The 19,497-nt window shown below is 43.8% G+C and overlaps 1 protein-coding gene across 2 annotated transcripts in view; it reads left to right on the forward strand.

Annotated features, from left to right (window-relative positions):
* The first annotated feature begins 636 nt into the window (after window positions 1-636).
* MRPL39 (mitochondrial ribosomal protein L39) overlaps window positions 637-19,497 on the forward strand; it is a 32,440-nt gene continuing 13,579 nt past the window's right edge. Inside the window, exons 1-7 of one of the 2 annotated variants that reach the window (XM_054973984.1) lie at window positions 637-739; window positions 2,067-2,273; window positions 11,631-11,770; window positions 13,804-13,903; window positions 14,804-14,871; window positions 16,276-16,388; window positions 17,117-17,182. In XM_054973984.1, the coding sequence (XP_054829959.1) occupies window positions 691-739; window positions 2,067-2,273; window positions 11,631-11,770; window positions 13,804-13,903; window positions 14,804-14,871; window positions 16,276-16,388; window positions 17,117-17,182 (743 nt within the window). In that variant the 5' untranslated portion in view covers window positions 637-690. The remainder of the gene's footprint in view (window positions 740-2,066; window positions 2,274-11,630; window positions 11,771-13,803; window positions 13,904-14,803; window positions 14,872-16,275; window positions 16,389-17,116; window positions 17,183-19,497) is intronic. The other variant, XM_054973985.1, reaches the window with a different exon arrangement.

The raw sequence follows: 19,497 nt of genomic DNA on the forward strand, positions 1-19,497 counted from the left end.
ACTTTGGGTTATACATCATGTATCATATACTGTTAAGTCATGTTATAATTCAAGCATCACTGGCATATGCAACTCAGTTTTACTGATGACAGAGATTTATAGCTTATTCAAAAAATCTTGTTATATCACCAGCAATGAGTTGCTGCATTGAAACGCTGCATCATAACACATAATTCAAACATGCTAATTTTTTAACTTAAGTTAGATATAATGTACTTGGTGGGGGCAAGCTTGAATGAATCTAGTATTGTCATATTCCTAAGAAAGTACAGAAAGAGTCAGCTTCTGGCAAGTTTTCTGTAATGGATGTTTGACAGGCAGAAATTCAATAGAGGCATGGAAAGGCAGCCGAATTTCTGTCTATCGTGCCGACATTATTGCGATTCCTCTGGGGGAAAGTCAGTCAGTAGCCCACCCTCGTCCGTGCACTGTACACTTCTGTCTCGATGAAGAGAGACAATCCTAAGAGGCGGGATATTTAAAGCAGTCAAGCGTCATCAAACGGGGGAAAGGCGGAGCGTTGTGATTTTTTTTCCCATCCAAAGAAAAGCGGGAACCATGGGGGTTGGGGTTCTTATGAGCGGGCGGAACGTTTGCGTTCCAGCGCTTGTTTCCGGAGAGCAGTGAGTGCTGGTGCTCCTTTTACGTCCTGCTGCTGGAAGGGATCTGCGGAGAGAAGGAAACGGGATTATGGCTTCTTTTCGGGTTGCCTGCGGACTTCGGCGGGGCTGCAGCAAGAGTAAGCGCACATGGCATGGGGTTGCCTGGGTTTGGCGCTGCGCGTTTGAAGAAGCTTTCTCCTAACGTTCATTATGTACTGGAGGGAAGAAAGTTGTATCTTGTTCCAGCATTAGTTGTAGCGCTTAATATACATGCATAAGGTCTAGCAGGCTGTATTTGGGGAATGCGGGTTTTGCAGTTTTTTAAGAAGGCTTTCTCACTCGTCGGTGGCCATTGTTTCCTGTTCACGCAGGAAAATTCAGGAGGACAGTGCTTAAGATCCAGTTTGGTGTAGTGGTTAAGAGTGGTGGGACTCTAATCTGGAGAACTGATTTTGATTCTCCACTCCTCCACTTGAAGCCAACTGGGTGACCTTGAGTCAGTCACAGCTTCTAGGAGCTCTCTCAGCCCCACCCACCTCACAGTGTGTGGATAATAATAACATACTTTGTAAACCATTCTAAGTGAGCATTAAATTGTCCTGCAGGATGGTATATAAATTGAATATTATTATTATTATAGTCGCCAGCGGTGTGTGGGGATCTATTTTGACTGTTCATGTGTGCCAGGCTCTAAACTAGAATGGTCCTTGGAGCTGTGAAGTGTTTGGCTCCAGTTTTGCCATGCAAGTATGGGTAGCAGCATCTATATGCTCCCCCTTGCCTAGTTGGTACAAAGTTTCAAACTTGGGTGTCATCAATATGCAGATGACACCCAGTTGTATCTGATGATGGACAGCTGGCCCAACTCAGCCCCAGATAGCCTGGAACATGCTTTTGCAGCAGTGACTGGTTGGTTGAAGCAGAGTCAGCTGAAACTGATCTCGACGAAGATGGAGGTGGTCCCTGGCCCCAAGGAGGCCTGCCTAGCCTCGACTAGAGACAGGGCCTTTTCAGTCCTGGCTCCCACCTGGTGGAATGCTCTGTCTGCTGAGATTAGGGCCCGGCAAGACCTACTATCCTTCTGCCGGGCCTGCAAGAAAGTGTTGTTCCGTTCGTAGAAATACGCTGCTGTTTTAATATAGATGAATTTTTATTGTATTTTAATATGTTGTTACCCGCCCTCAGCCCACTCGTTGGAAGGGCGGAATAGAAATTTGAAATAAATAAATTTTTTAAAAAAAGAATGTTGTTGTTAGTATTACTGCTGCTGCTGCTTGGAAACCAATTGCACTGAACACAAAGGCAATTGCTCTCAGATAAAAATGTTTAGGAGTAGGATGTTGGTAAATATATTCATTGTAAACATTATAATTTATTGTAAGATTTATTTGCAATGTATCTAAAATTTAAAAAGTACATTTAAAAATAAGTAGCTGCATGTTAATGATGTTATCTTATTTTCAGGATTTGTATCCACAGATCCAGTTCCTCGGCTATCAACAGCTGAGATTGCACAGATGCGCAATGAGCTCTTTTCCAAGGAAAAAGAGCGACAATTGTCTCTTTATCCACGAATTGAGAAGATTGAAGTAAAGTATGTTGGTACATCTCACCCAGGCACTTTATTTATAATGAACAAAGGACTTTCTACACCATATACTTGTGCGATGCGTAAGTAAATGCTACAGAATAGTGGGGTTATATCACTCTTAATCAGAATGGCCAATCAAAATCACTAATATCAAGGAGAATAATTTCCAGTGGGGTAGTTGTACTGGCTTTTTATAGTCCAGGGAGTCTTGTTTCACCTTTAAGGCTACCAAATGTAGTGGAGGGGTTGTTTGTTGTTATTAATAATTATGAGGCAGAGCTCACCTTGTGAAATGCATGCGGTGTTGCATTCAGTTGGCAGAGATATATACACCCAAAGCTGTAAGCAGACGTTTGTGTGATAGTGTTGGTTCCATGTCTACCAACTATACAGAAAAGGGAGAGTATACTTTATCCGTCAAATCTAGAGATATGAGATCTTGGGGGGAGGGAATGGGGAAAATTCAAGAGAAAATGGATCCCCTCTGGAAAAAAGTTAGACATTTGGAGGAAAAAAATGTACATAAAGATGTTTTTACAGTAAAAAAATATTCTTTCAGAACAATGATTTTAAATGCTTGAAAGGAAGTGTTTTACAGTAATTCTGTAACAGGAGTTACACTGCTGCAAAACTAGATCTCAGACTGAAAGGCAACAGTAGCTATAGCATTGCTGTTGTGTTTGTCTGGATTAGTAAGATAACATCTCATTTAGGAGTTGGTGATTTACAAACTGTTTTCAGAAGCAGAATGTTTTTCAGATACTTGATTCAAATTCTGTCCAGTATGTTGCTTCTGCACTATGATGACAAGGCCTTTTATTTCTCATTAGTCTCAGATCCCACCATCTTCTGTATAATATGAAATCAACCGAGCTGTGCTGGAAAATGATGTGTTTGGATTACTGTGAACAGTTCTGGTTGCATTACCTCAAACAGGATAGCCTAGAGCTTGGAAAAGATAGAAAAAGGCCACCATAGTCATCAAGTGGTTTCCTGGACAGAATACCTAAAGTACTTGGAGTTTTCTGTTAAAAAAATGATTAAACGGGAATATAACTGGTTTCTTAAATGGCACATTATGTACAGCACCATCTTCAAGAGCTTCCCCATGTCGACTATGTATCACTCATCTAACATGAACTTCATTAAGACAGATTACCTTCCCTGTGGAACAGCTGCAGTTGACTAACTAGCTAAGCTTGAAAACAGCCACTTCCATTATCTGTCTCTCCGTGTACAGAGAGGCATTTAGAAGCAACCCAAGCTGAGAGTATGCTCCTTCATCCTGACACACATTACTTCCATCTTGTCTAGGTTAAGATTCGATTTATTCATTCTCCCTCTGAGGCGGAGGACATCTTGGGTGATTCCCACCATCCAGTCAGGGAAGCAGGAACTCAATTATTTCTTCCTCTTCCTCTTGGTGTGTGAGTCACCCCTCCTCTCAGTTCTTTCCTGCTTCCAGGGAGAGCAGAAGCCTGTAGCATGCTTGCTGAACCTTCTTTCACTTTCAATTTCTCTTCACTCCTATTTCTGCTTCTACTTCTATCTAGACTGACCTCACATCTGTCCTCTCTCTTTTCTCTGTCTTATTCTACCCTTGAGAGCAAGCTTGACCACCGATCGGAGATGGACTCCGATGTGAGCTTCATGGGGGAAGTCAGAGAGGAAACTGGCCTCCCTGTGAACGCCGCAGCCACGGTCGATTCGCAACCAACCAGTGCCATCCTGCCTTCGTGGCTGGAGTGTGCTCCCAGCACCGATACGGCTCTGGAGCCATGTATTCCCACCCAGAAGCCCAGATGACAGACGACAGAGGCTCAGTCCTCGGTGTAGCTCTGCTCCCAGGCTGAGAGCAGTGCCTTGTGGCACTCAACACAAATGACTAGAAGGAGTGGTGGAAAGTGTGCCAAAATGCAAGTGGGCAAAGAGGACACGCTGGCCAACCTCCCACCGGGAGAAAGCCCTTTAGAGCCCACAAGTGCAACCCAGCACCTGCGAAGTGCCACAATGGAGAGGGGTAATGTACAGAACGATGTCGGGACTTCCCCCTCCCCCTCTGCTGAGCTCCTTGCCCTCACCCAGCAAACCATGAAGGACGAGTTTGCAAGACTTTGCCAGTTACCTTCCAGGGCCAGCAGTGAACTGTCTTCTACCCCCTCCCTCCCCTGTCCGGGGCAGCTCAAGGGAGAAGCCTAGAAAGCCCACCTCCTGGCCCACTAAGCCTACCCAGAAGGCCACCCTGAGTAATCACACCACCGCAGGGTCTCACTGGGGAGAAGGGTCATCCTCTGACAGCGATAATAGGAAGGAGGGCAAATTTCTGTCAGAGGAGAAAGAGGAGGCTATGTCTACTCCAGAACAGCCTGATAGACTATTTAAGTTGGAAGATTAACAGTACTTCCTTTCTAAGTGTCTAGCAGCTTTGGACTTGCAGGAAAAGAGTGGTGGAGGGGAAGAAGATGAGAACCCTAAAGCAGGCAAGCTCAAGCTCAAAGGGTGTAGTGAGTTCTTTCCCAGGGCTAACACAGCTGAGAAAGTGTTCCCATTTCCTGAATATCTTGAAAGGCAAATGAAAGCTGAATGGGAAATGCCTGCTGCCAATAAACAGTGTTCTAATGAAGCCAAAAAGTTACATGCCTTACCCTCTTATGCAAATGAGTTATTGCAGGTTCCGAAGATAGATGTGCCAGTAGCAGCTCTATAGTCATCAGGTCAAGGTTCCGTCAAGGACAGCCTAGTTTAGTTTAGTTTATTCGGTTTTTAACCCGCCCTCCCCACAAGTGGGCTCAGGACGGGGTACAACAGTCATAAAATACAATTACACAGCAGATTCTACAATCAAATTCAGCAATTAAAATTATATATATACAAAAACCTGATATAGTTGGCTACACATTCCCGCCCCCACCATACAAAGAGGAGGTAGACAGACACATGAGCTGTACTCGAATACCGGAGATGGGTGGAAGGCTCAATGATGGTCCTGACGCTGGCCTCAACTGTAAGCCTGGTGGAACATTGCAGACCCACCGAAATGATACAAGATCCTGGCGGGCCCGAGTGTCCTCAGACAAAGAGTTCCACCAGGTTGGGGCCAGGACCAAAAAGGCCCTGGCTCTGGTCGAGGCCAAACGAGCCTCCCTAGGGCTAGGGATCACCAGTAAGTTCTTACCCGCTGAATGAAACGCTCTCCGGGGCGCATATGGGGAGAGACGGTCCCTCAGGTATGCTGGTCCCAATCCGTTTAGGGTTTTAAAGGTTAAAACCAACACCTTGAAATGGATCTGGAATTTCACGGGGAGCCAGTGAAGCTGCTGTAGGATTGGTATAATATGTGTCCTGTATGGAACACCCATCAGCAGCATTTCTGGACCCGTTGTAGTTTCCGGATCAGACTCAAGGGAAGCCCTGCATAGAGTGAGTTACAGTAGTCCCACCGGGAGGTGACAGTTCACTGTCATTAGGTCCCGGGCTGAGAGATAGGGGGCAAGTTGCCTGGCTTGCTGCAGGTGGAAAAAAGCAGTCTGGGCAACAGATGTGACTTGGGTCTCCATAGACACAGAGGAATCCAAGATCACACCAAGACTTTTAACAGATGAGACGGGCACCAACGGGGCCCTCCCAAAGGCTGGGAGATGGAACCTCACATCCGACAGCCCAAGGTCCAAGTACAGGACCTCCACGAGGTTCAACTTCAGTGTGCTCTGCTTCACCCAACCAGACACGGCCTCCAAAGCTCTCAGAAGGGCATCCAGGGCAGAACCAGGTTGGCCGCCCATCAACAGATACAACTGGGTGTCATCTGCATACTGGTGACAACCCAGTCTGAAACTCCACACCAGCTGGGCGAGGGGGCGCATATAAAGATTGAACAACAGGGGAGAGAGTATTGCCCCCTGTGGGACGCCACATACCAGTGACTGGCACGTGGACACCCTCTCCCCCAGCACTACCCTCTGTCCCCGACTGTGGAGAAAAGAGACAAGCCACTGCAAGGCTGTCCCTCAGATCCCCACATCGGCGAGATGGTGGGCCAACAACTCAGATAGAAAAGCGGAAATTTCTCTCAGAAGGGCACATGAGGCAGCGGCAATGGCCATCAAGGCATTGACCACGGCAACGCTCAAGGGCATCAGTCGTTTGGGTGCACAAACTGCTGCAGCTGATTCCCAACAGTAATAGTCACTTACTTGAGGGAGCAAACATAATTCTCAAGGCAAGCAACTTCACGGCAGATGCAACCCTGGATGCCATATCTTTTTCTTCACGATCCCTGGCATCGGCTGCGGTGGCTAGAAGGCTCCTCTGGCTTCGAGCCTGGCAAGCTGACATTCGATCAGAGTTCCTCCTAGTAGCATACCCACATCAAGGCAACAAACTCTTGGGGGACTGCCTAGACAAGATTCTGGTGGAAACAAAAGACAAGAAAAAAGCATTACCCAGGATCCTGCACAGAACTGACAGACGTCCGTTTGGCACACAGTCCTTTCGAAACTACCATACCCTGGCTAGACCAAGACAGGATTCAAAACGTCCGTCCTGGAACAACCCCAAACAGAGCTTCAAGCGTGGACCATTTGGAACCAAAACCAACAGGTATTACCAGCCCAGAGGGGACAGACAGGAGTTTAAGAACAAGACATTTAAATCCTGACTCCTGTCAGGAATCGGTAGGGGGGAGACTGCTTCAGTTCCACCAAGCATGGATCGACTCCAGAGCAAATGAATGGACCTTAGAAATTGTCTCCAGAGGCTACTCGATAGAGTTCGAAACCCATCCTCCAGGCAGATTCATCTCATCCCCCCTTTGGAAAAATGCACAAAGGAACCATATTACTCATCAGACAATCAACCATCTACCGAGGATTAAAACAATAGAACCTGTCCCTCTCCAGGAGCGAGACAAGGGAGTCTACTCCATCTTTTTTACAGCTCCAAAAAGGAATGGAGATTGGAGAGCAATATTAGATCTAAAATTCGTGAACAAATTCCTAAGGGTAAGAAGATTCCGGATGGAGACACTCCGCTCAATTTCAGAGGCCCTCCAACCAGGAGACTTTATGACATCAATAGACTTAACGGAAGCTTACCTTCATATTCTCATCAACACATTCCATTGCTGTTACCTGTGCTTCCATGTCAACCGCAACCACCACCAGTTCCATGCTTTACCATTCGGACTGGCCGCAGCACCAAGGGTCTTCACCTAGATACTCATCAACCCAATAGTCTGACTCAGGCATCCATGTTCATCTGTATCTGGACGACATCCTCATCCCTGCCAACTCCCGAGAAAAAGCTCTACAAGACACCTGGACAACAATACATCTCTTGCAGCATCATGGTTTTCTGATAAACCCGGAAAATACTCCCTTCAGCCCACTCAAGCTATCCTACACCTGGGTTTGATAATCGACACGAAAAGGTGTGTTTCTTTCTTCCTCAGGAGAAAATACAGAAGACCAAGAATCTAATCAGCTCTGTCCTCCAGAGCAGGTCAGTACCCCTGATGACACTATCCAAACTCATGGGTACACTAACGGCAAACTGCGAGGCCATTTACTGGGGGCAACTGCATTCTCGAGCTCTGATGTCGCTATTACGTCCTTATTAATTTCTCATCATGACAAAGTCGCATATGTCAATAGACGCACCTTGGAAGGTCAAAGAAAGCCTCCTGTGGTGGACCAAGGATCAAAACCTGAGACAAGGAAAAAGTTTCCTGACTCCCCACATAACCCAGTTATTCATGGATGCAAGCCTAACGGGATGGGGAGCATCCTTGGAAGGAATCCCGACCCAGAGGCAATGGTATCTAGAGGAGTCACAGCTCCCAATCAAAATACTAGAATTGATCAGACTAGCCCTAACCAAATTCTCCAACAAGACTGCGGGCCGAGACATCCTGATCTGCACCGACAACATGTCAGCAAAATCTTACATCAGTTGACAAGGGGGGACCCGCTCCTCAGCACTCCTCAAGGAAGTGACCAAGATCCCGGTTTGGGCAGAATCCCACCTGAAGTTCATTCGGGCAGAGCACATAAGGGGACTGGACAACGTCCAAGCAGACTGGCTGAGCAGACAAACCATTCAGCCAGTGGAGTGGACCCTCAAGAGAGAAACCTTTCCGACAATAACGACTTATTTCGGAATGCCCATAATGGACTTGTTCACATCCCATCTGAACCACCAGGTAACTCGGTTCATGTCCAGATTTCAGCACCCACGCACAGAGAACATAGATGCACTCACCTCTCAATGGCCTCAGGGATTACTGTATGCCTTCCTGCCAATACCGATCCTTCCAAAGCTCCTGTGGAAGATATGTGTCATGAGTCAGCCCCAGCCTCGACTGGCCACCTTACCTATTGCCTCAGAGTCCTCCTCAGAAGATGAGCAGGAAGGGCCAGCAGGATCTTCTCTAGAGCCAGAAGCCCCTGCAGAAGCGATTGGAGAGGAAGAGCAGTCAGAAACCACTGCTGCTGCTCCAGAGGGAATTCAGCAAGAGCAACCTGGAGCTTCTGCTGAGACTGTCAGGGATGAGGAACAGCCAGAAACCTCCACAGAGGCTGTAAGAGATAAAGACTCCCCCAGGGCAAAAGCGAAACCCGAGCACCTGGGGCCAGCTGAAAGGAGGAATCATAGAGATCAGACAGCCCTGTTGGAGAGGCGGAGAAGTGCCTGTTTACAGGCACAGCACCGAGCGGAGCTGTTAGAGAGAGAGGCAACAGCTGTTCCTCATTAGGACAGCATAAAAGGAAGACAAGACGCCGAGGAAACTAAGCGTGGAAGCAACTCAGCTTGCCACTCCCTGCTACCAGAGCTCTATGCCTGGACGCTCTTGCTTTGCCTTGTGCCCTGCTCTGCTGCTTGATTGGACTTGGACCCCGGCCTGCCTTCTGACTACCCTTCTGCCTGCTCCTCTCTCTGACTGGCATATTGGACCTGACACTTGGCCTGACTTCTGGACCCTGGTTTGCTGCCTTCTGGACTACTGACTTCCTGCCTGTTGTGTTCAGCCCTGCAGTACTAGTGAGCCTCCTGCCTGCTGTGCCCAGCCCTGTGCACGACAATATGAGAGCAGGGAGCTCAAGTCATAGTCATAGCCCCTTGGTGGCCGAGACGTCCATGGTTCTCATCACTGCAGAAAATGGCGGAGGCACCCCCTCTTCCACTTCAGACGACCCCGGACCTGCTGCATCAGGGTCCGATCTGGCACCCCCGTCCAGAGCAATTGTGCCTGACCGCCTGGAAATTGAGAGGGGCTCCCTAACTAGACTAGGCTTCCAACCGAAGGTATTCAGTACAATACTGGCCTCAAGAAAGGGTTCAACAATAAGAATATATAACACCACTTGGAAGGCCTTCACCTGGTGGGCTAGGAGGAAGAAGGTAGACCCTCTACACCCATCACTGAGTGAGGTATTGACGTTCTTACAAGATAGCCTGGACTCAGGCTTAAAGCCAGCCACTATCAAGAGACAGATCGCAGCCATGGACTCGATCTTACCACTTACAGAGGGAATAAAGTTGTCTAGCCAACCACATGTTCAGTGCTTCATTAAAGAGGCAACCTTGCTAAACCCACCGACAGTCCATCAATTCCCGACTTGGAGACTTAACATTGTTCTCCAGGCTCTGTCCAAACCACTGTTCAAGCCACTGAAAGAAATTCCGCTAAAGTAGCTGAGGTTAAAAACTATTTTCGTAGTCGCTGTCACTTCTGCTAGAAGAATATTGGAACTCAGTGCACTATCACTGAAACCTCACCTATGCATGTTCCATAAAGACAAGGTGATCTTGCGTATGGACCCTACCTTCATTCCAAAAGCAAGTTCCACATTTCACAGAAGTCAAGAGGTTATCCTACCTTCCTTCTGTCCATTGCTGAGACACCCTAAGGAGAAGGAGTGGCATTGTCTGGATGTGAGAAGGGCCCTCAAAGCCTATATCACCAGGACAGAGGGCATCAGGCGGTCAGAGTCCATTTTCATTAACATCAGTCTGCCTAATGTTGGGAGAAAAATGTCTTCAATAGCCATAGGGTGGTGTATCAGATCCTGCATCGCAGAGGCATACAGAGTATCAGAGAGGTACCCGAAGGCATTACAGCTCACTCTATAAGGAGCGCAGCAACCAATGCGGCATTCAACAACCAAGCATCGGTAGAAGAAGTATGCAAGGCCGCCATGTCAGTCTCCTCATTTGTAAAACACTATAGGTTAAACGCATACGACTCAACAAAAGCCGCCTTTGGGAGAAGAGTTCTTCCACATATTATCCAGAACGAAGACCATAACCCACCCGAGGGAAACTGACTGCTTTGGGAGCACCCAAGATGTCCTCCACCTCAGAGGGAGAACGGACCATTGGATACTTACCGTGAAGGGTCCTTCTCCTCTGAGGAACGGAGGACATCTTGCCCTCTCAGGGTCTTCATTTGCTGGTCTCTCCTTACTTCTCCCTCAAGTACTATGCTTCCTTTTTAATATCTTTTCTTCCTCTTGCATTTCAGAGTTAAATACTTAAAGTTTACATGTTGATTTACTGATTCATGGAGTCATCCAAACTGAGAGGAGGGGTGACCCACACACCAACAGGAAGAGGAAGAAATAATTGAGTTCCTGCTTCGCTGATTGGATGGTGGGAATCACCCAAGATGTCCTCCGTTCCTCAGAGGAGAAGGACCCTTCACGGTAAGTGTCCAATGGTCCGTTCTCATCTTGTCTTTCACTGTCATTCCAGCACCAGTTCAGTATTATCATCACCTCCCTGGACTTTGATGGAAGGATGCATACTCTTTCTGCGCTCGAACTATAAAGACTTCTGCTTTTTCTATTACAACATTTAAGAGTTTCTCTTTTTGCCCCTTATTTTATTCTTTCCCCAACATGCAATTGCTAAGACAGACAGGTCTATCAAGCGGCAGCCATTTGTTGCTCCATCATTAACACTGAATATATTGGCATGCCAAATAACATACTTGTATGTATATGCTATGCATTGTACATTACATTTTCTTAAAATAGGATTGCAAGCTTAAGCTTTATAAAGAAAAAGGTATTTTATATTTCATTCACTCCCCCTCCACTTTGGGGTGGGAATGGTTCTTCATAGTCTTCAAATCCTTGTGTTCCAGTCCTACAAATTAAGCCAGTACAAGCGGTCCCTCCAACCCCTTCTTCCCATTCTAGCGGGATTGGCTTAATCTTTGATGGTGGAGAGGCTCAGCAGCAGTGTTCATGAATATGGGCTATTGTGGCTCCCCTCAAATTAACTACTCATTATCTTCCTGTTTCTCTTTTCAAAACATTTTAAGTAGCTGATAATTTTAAACCGCCTTCTCTTTTGTAAAATAGATCTGTAGTGTGTTCATGACTCTTGTTTGTTTGTTTTTTTAACCTTTGGTTCTTCCCCATGTCTTTCTATAGATTTGAGCGAATGGCATTGTAAGAAATCTGTACTCGCCCTTGTAGATGGAAATCTCTGGGATATGTATCGGCCTTTGACTCAGTCATGTGAAATTCAGTTTCTCACTTTCAAAGATGAAGATCCAGAGGAAGTGAACAAAGTAGGTTTCTGCCATTTTTCCTGGATAGTTCCCCCCCCCACCCTTTATGTCTGATTTTATTCCTATGAACTATTAGGGGATTTAATCAGTCCAGTCTTAAATTGTAAGCTGCACACAACCATAGAGGTGGGCTAAGCATAATGGGAACCATGTCCTGCTAGAAACTAGTTTTCCAGATCAATTATTCAGTTATTTTTCTGTAGTACAGTAAACTGGAAACACTCTTACTCTCTTGCAGCAAAAATAAAAAGGTATTCTTGTGGTGACTCAAAGGCTGGCAGGTTTATTGCAATACAAGCTTTCATGGACTAGAGCTCACTTGATTGGATGAACAAAAGCCTAACTGGACCTCAGGCTATAAAGCTTATATCACAATATGTTTGTATTTAAAGTTCCTCGAGGAATTTTTTTTATGGTAGTACAGCAGTATCATGATGAGACATTCTATTTTTTGATAGAAAATAAACTTCTTCTAATTCCTGGATGTTACCAGAACTGCTTTTTATGGGGAAATTAGCATGCAGTCTGGATTTTATTATTGCGGATCTTAACCAGCTATACCAGAGTCCACCTTCAGGATTACTCGTTCAATAAAGAAGAGACAACTAGTTAAAACAAACAGTGTTTACTGAGATGTTGCATAAGCCTACAATAACACATACGTACAAGGGCTAAGCAATAAAGGTTGGAAAAATAGAGCCGTTTGCATTAGCAGGTACCCGCTTGAGATTGATGGAATAGAGGCAATACATTACCTGGTCATGGTGAGAAGCAGAGATTCCAGCAGCGAGGTGGGGGAGGGTGATGTCCAGTGCCATCTGGGCTGGGGATGGGGTGCAGTGCCCAGCCATGCCCAGTGCCGGGCACTGGACACAGCGCCAAGCACCGAGCACCTAGTGTCAGGCAGAGCCTGCTTAAATAGCCGAAAGGTGTCCCAAGGCGGAGCCCTGTGGGGTGGCCTGGGACTGGTTCTCAGGAGGTTTTCAACAAAAGATACAATGGTCTAACAAGAGACATGATGGGCCGAATATCAGGAATTTGATGGGCCACTTTAGAGTCTAATTGTGTGATAGTGACACCCTTAGGGTGGGGACAAAAGAGAAGGGGAGGAATGCTGGGCGGGTTGATTGGATCTTGTCAGGAAGCAGGAACTGTATTGACAGGATCAGCCTGGAATGCGATGGCTGTATTGATATGCGTCCATTAGGTGTTCTGGTCAGTTGGCATGTAGCTTCCATCTCAGGATGGCTTCCAGAGATACGCATATCAGGGTGAGGATGGGCTCCGTGGATGTGACAGGAGCCTGGTCTGGAAATGGCTGCCGCAGAGCACACAGTCCATAGTGGTTCTTCTTTGCCTGGGAAACATGGCTTCTCCCTTGGAACATCTTGCAGGCTGGCTAGCAGGCTGTCTAGTGGCAAGGGCAGACTTCAGTGGCCATCCTGCAAGGAACTCCCCGTGGGAACTGGGTCCCTCCAGCTGGCACTGTGCTGCTAGTGGCATGGCTCTGGGCCCAGGTGGGGTATGTGTCCAAGGAGGCAGGAGGCATTGTTGTACACAGTCCATACTAGTAGAGAGGCAGGAAGCAGGCATGATCAATGCGGCCTTAAACAGAGTCCTTGGCAGAGTCTTAAAACAGCAAGGCAGGAAACTGACACAGTTCAGAGCAGGCTCCATAACAGGGAGGGGGGGTTCCCTGGCAACAAGGACCAGTGAAATATGAACCCCTCTACTGTGTGCACCTTTATTTATGGCTCTGTTCTAGAGAACCTTACAATTTAAAACATTATTCTAACAATAAAATAATATGTAAGAAAGTAATTATTTGCTAGTGGAAAATGAATCCAGTTCCTGTACTTTTCCTTCTGTGCTAGCAGGCAGTTTGCTTATGAAGGTTCTATGGAGAAATTCCAAGAATATTTGCAGCCTTTTCACTATATGATACTAAATTTTAAGGCTTAAGCTCCATTTTCAAATGCATTTCCTTGGCATTTTATTGTGGAGTAACATTAATTTGAAAACCCTTGTTACAGGCCTACTGGCGATCCTGTGCAATGATCCTAGGATGTGTGCTGGAACAGGCCTTCAAAGATGAATACTTGGTCACTCTTGTTAGAGCACCAGAAGTTCCAGGTATATAAATGCTTTTTGCAAATTTCCATTGTCCTTGATATGCTGCATATTGCATTACGTGGGCAAGTGATGTTGCTTATCATCACATCTTCTATTTGGAAGTTAGGTAAGTCACTTAATTAAAAGCTGACTGGAAAAGTATTTCCTTTATCTTTCTTACCCTACATCAATACATTTTATGTAACCCTCTAGTATTTTGTGTGTGAAAGGAATACACGTGGATCCAAACTTGATAGGCAGCCAGTTTCAGTTATGACTTAAATTCTATGAAAGAGACATACATGGAGTTTCCATGCTGTTCCCTATCCAGAAACTGGTCAGCCTTACATCTCCATAGCATTGTCTTTCAGTTCATGTTCTGAAATTTTGTCCCTTTGCAAACTGGAATCTTTCTGCTGTCTCCAATTTCAATAGTTCTTACAGAATTAAGCAAAAATATTTTAAAAAATGGTTTGCTAAGTCTGGCAGGTACTTGTAGGAAGCATGATTTCTGTTAAGAACAAGGGCCAGCAGGCTGATTTTGTAATATTGATTAATTCAGTTTATGTTGTTAGCTCTCTAATCCATTGGACTGTGCATAAAGCACAATGTGATAAAATGTCTGCTTGTGCAAGTATTATTTGTTGCTTTAATATATATTTTCTTCTTGACATTTTGAAATTTAAAATAATTGTCAATTGATGGTAAAATCCCTCAGCCCCTCAATTTCTTAACAATTTACATTTAAACTTACTATGTGAATTTCTTTTGAGTGATTCTTACAACACTTTGGAAAGCTGACTTGCATCAGCTCTTGTGTTAAAAATATTTAGTAATTCTACCAGTTTTCAGGTTTGGAAATGCTACTTACACTTATTTTTAAAATATTCATTTTCTTTTGAATGTTCATTCCAATGGTAGTGGTATCTGGTGCTTTCTGCTATGATGTAATTTTGGACAGCAGACTGAATGCTTGGACGCCAACAGAGGTAAGCATAGCAATGAGTCTCTGGACAGTTTTCAATGTGTCCTTTGTTTGGGGAGAGCCAGCTGGTAAGCGTTACAAAATGTGATGGATGTTTTCATCCACATAGAGATCTACTTTGGTAAAAATTAATTCTACTAAATTACAAAGAATAACCCATACTACATAATCTTGCAAAAAACCTCCCAGGCATCTGGGATTATTTTAGCTCTGCCTTTGGACAGGTCATTGCCAAATATAATTGAGAAAAGTGAGGCCTTTGGTTTTATTCAAGCATTTGTAAGTCATAGAGCCCAATTTTTGTAGTAGCTATATGTTGTTTACAGGGAAACAGTGTACTGGTTTGGTGCTCTAACAATAATAAATATAAAATTTCATCAATATTTAAATCTCAAAATCTGAAGCAAGGCTCTTGAACTATGTGATTTACTAGTATGCATAGTAGATTATTTCAGAAACTTTTCCTGTTGCTGCTTTAGTATTTGCTCCTATAGGTCATAAAAACAGTTTTAAAGATAAGGTCTAATGGTAAAATTTTTAAAACTTATATTATGATTTTTCAGTGTAAAAACACAAGCAGTAATATTATTTCAACTAAACATTAGAAGTAAAATGTATTGGGTTGGATCAGAAGTTGTATTCCCATTGGTGGAGAAATTCCCTAATAACAGGAGTATTCCATTAACAGAAGCATTCCTTCTGGGAACAATTTCAAAACAGCTATGTTGTGGTTGTCAAAATAAATCCCTTCCAAATTTGTTTTATGAAGAGCTACTACTTTATACTCAGCTTTTCAGACTCACTTTTTCAAATTCTTGTTTCCTTTTAAAATCTGTTTTATAGCATTGATATGAGGAAGACAGAGCTGGTTCAGATACAGCACCAGACTGTATGAATGACGGTCCCACTTGTCCATTTGTTCCTCTCCTTGTACACTCTCTCCTCTTTTCCAAGATACTTCTTAATATTTTCTTGTAAAGAACATTCACACTGAATGTGGATTGTGGAGAACCAAAGGAACTTGTTCACCTCCACTTAGAGTGAACTATAGAACCATATGGTGATCTTTTTAACCGATCTGTATCCATTAATGTGGCCCCACGTTGATTTTGGAGTGACCTTGTTTGCAAGCAAAGCAACATCCTAAATAATTTTCCAGTATGTGAGAAACTGTAATGTCCTTAACCAAGAACAAAAAAGTTAAAGGTTAACAGTTTCTGTCATGCCCTGTGAATCGGTTTTCTGGGATTATCAAAGGCACGATCTGTTTTATCCTGCTTGATCATGGAAGACCTAGCAGACACTGTATTTGAGTCAGACAGGCCTTGTATTTAATTTATCTGCATTACTAGAATCCTGCATTACTTCCTTGTTTTGTTGATCTTTGGGTTTTTTTTATTATTTCAAGGAAAATCTTCGTTCTTTTACAAAAGAAGTTCACAAGCTAATTTACAAAGACCTGCCGTTTGAAATCCTAGATGTTGATGTGAAAGTGGCACTTGAAATATTTCAGCATAACCAGTGAGTATTAACATTATTTCTTCTTCAAAAGTAACATTAATCTAATGTGCTATGATCAGTTGCATTTCAGAACATAAATGGTGTATATATAATTTACTGGAATTTAAAATCCTATACAAATAGTTACATTGGTTTTCACTTACTCGGCTGTAGATGTTAAGATTTTCATCATTCTTGCCAGTAGATGGCACTAGATGTGTTAACATACCATACAGTTAAAGAAAACTTAAAACTGTGCTCATAATGTTTTCTGTGTTGTTCTACATATCTGTGTTTGTGTGAGAGAGCTGATTTATGTACTATATCCTGTGCACTAGACAACTTATCCAGTCTATTGCAAAGAGTTAACATGGGGATAGACTGCCTGAAAATGTTCTTTAGGCATTTGTCCTGGGGGGACAAAGCTGTATCAGAATAACCTCCTTTTCTGCTTCCTAGTCTCTGTTTCTTATAGACGATAAAATAGGACAGAGCCCTCAGTTTTTACTTATCAGAAGCAGGAAGGATGCTCCTTTGATCTTTGAGAATAACCAGGGAGGGTGTAGACAAGAGAAAATGACTCCCCATCCCAGTCGTTTTAGAGCTGGCAATTAGGAAACCAAAGAAGCATTCCCAAATGATCAAAAGAGAGTTAGTGAGTGGAGAAATGTGTGTATTAACTCTTCTAGATAAATTGCATCACCTTATATTCCTTATGAAACTTTGCCCCAACTGTTTTTGTTCTCTAGGTATAAACTGGATGCGGTCAAACAAAAAGCTTCACAAAATTCTGAGGGAATAGTACAATTGCATAGGTGAGTATACTGTAAATCTGTCTTGTTTTATAGTTAGGACTTTTTGTAATTAGGATTTGTAACTCATGGAGACATTCTGGGATTGAACTTTTTGAAAGATAATGAAGATAAAATAGTTGACTTGGTTAACAGTCTTCATTCTTCTTCCCAGGCTTGACATAAGCAAATCAATGGCAAAGAATACTTTGGGCATGTTCGAAGTTCTGCATGGGAAGGAAGTAATATATTCTTTGTCTGGGGTTGGCGATTGACAGAACGTCTACCCATGCGGGACTGCGGGTACAGGGTGAAGAGGTGCAAGCCAGCAGGCCACCTGCTTGACCACATAGGTTGTCTGGATGCCTAGTACTCAGTGCTTGCTCCTGGCTGTGGTTTAAACTTTAATGCTGAGCTGCAACAGGTCCATTTTACAGATATTTTCACTCCACACAAAATGAGTTTTTTTGGCATTTTTTTGCAACTCTTTATGAAAGGAGGAAGGGGTGTAAGTGTGAAGGGGGGGTGAGTGTGCGTGGCGTTGGAGGGAATGAGGTGGAGTACAAATCTGAATGGAGAGGAGCAGCATTTACATTGCGGGGTATTTCATTCATTGAAATTGACATCTGGGTGTGAGGCAGTGTTTACTGTCCCTAGCAGCAGCAGCAGCTGCAACAAACTGAGAAATTGCAGCTGCTGTTGATTGTGAAAACTAATCAAAAATATGATGCCTGAAATGGAAAATTAAACTAACAAATTTAATGGCGTTCTATTTAAAACTGCTGTTCAATGGCGCACATTCAGCCAAAGAAGGAAAGAGTCACAGTGTTACCGAAATAGGTGGTATCCTAATTAGTTGGAAATTAGCTTAAAGGAGACGAGAGAGGATAACTGGGATTCTCTACCTATATTTGCAGGGATTATTCCCTTAGAGAACTCCCAAAATAAAGCAGGGCAGATGTTTGACTGGAAAGGTTTTTTTAGTAAAGAGAAATAAAAAGGTAAAGGTACATAAAAATCACACACAGCACACATACAAGGCTAATGAAAAAAATCAGGGAGGAAATGGGAAGAAAGCAGTTTTGGGAGGGCAATAGTTACCAGTCTCAAACATAGTGGTTCACAGAGGCAGCAACAAAATGACCAGCATTTCATGAAGAAGAGGCCCAAACCAATTTGGAGTTGTGTGTACTGATTCAGAACACACACACACACTGGTGGCTAGGGAGCCCAGTTATAGGGCAAAATGCTACTGGGAGCAAGCTGACATCTGCACCGCAAAAACAATAACTTAATCGGTTGTCTGAAGGTTGGACTATAAGTTGAGAGATGCTTGATGGTTCCTATCTGAGGTGGACTATAGGTGAAAAGGTGCTTGATGACCTCCTAAGTACTGGATGGGGAAAGCTACCAGGTTTGCTGAATAAGTTTTATTAGGATAACTGGGTGTGGGTAAGTGAGATTGGGTGTTGACAAGGTAAGTCAGGAGTTTCTTGGGAAACCTCATTATCCTAAGTTATGCAACTGTCTCCGGGGCATGGAGGGGCATCAGTCAGCTAGTCACTCTGACTCATACTCTTGTTAATTTTCCAGGCTCCTGCCTGACAAGCATCTGCTCTGGGCTAGGCAGTGCCTTGGGCTTACGATACATGGGAAAGGGTGTTTATGATATTCCATCCATCAACTGCCATCATAGCAGTGAGGAGAGGTCTGATTGCTAACAATGGGTCCTGGCCTCTTTGTGCAGTACTCCAGAGACCTTCATGTTCTGTTGGAGCTGCAGGTGCAAGTGCAAGCTTGCAGACGAGTTTGGGTAACTTTTTCCTGTTTGTCAAGCTGCAGCATGCCACTACAACTTGTAGCAAAAGCAATTCTGAATTACCCTGTGGTTTTCCTAAAAAGAATGGTATTTTAGTTTACATAAACATTGACACATTTTGAATTTTTGCTTTTCAAGGAATTGTAATCTTTAGAATAGACTTAGTTCTTGTTTCATTTCGGAAAGATGCATTGCACTTGCATATCTATGTAAAAAGGTATAAGATTACGATATAAAAATTTCAAACTAAATTGTTATATAAAATGCTGTTTGCTACATACAGTAAAATAGGGATATGTTGAAATCTAGTGACTACGTGGAAGTTCAAAGATGCTTCTCTAGGATGCAGATTATAGTAGATAATATAGTAGATGTTGCTTTCTTGGAAACAAACACAACCATTTTCCTTACGCAAATGATTCTACACATTGGAAATACTTTTAATTAGTAGAAGTAGTAGTAAGGAAGACACTGTTCCGCCAGAGAATATTGAATGTCATATTTGTGTGTAACTAATCTT

This window comes from Eublepharis macularius, chromosome 3 (genome assembly GCF_028583425.1).
Source record: "Eublepharis macularius isolate TG4126 chromosome 3, MPM_Emac_v1.0, whole genome shotgun sequence".
NCBI lineage: Eukaryota > Metazoa > Chordata > Lepidosauria > Squamata > Eublepharidae > Eublepharis > Eublepharis macularius.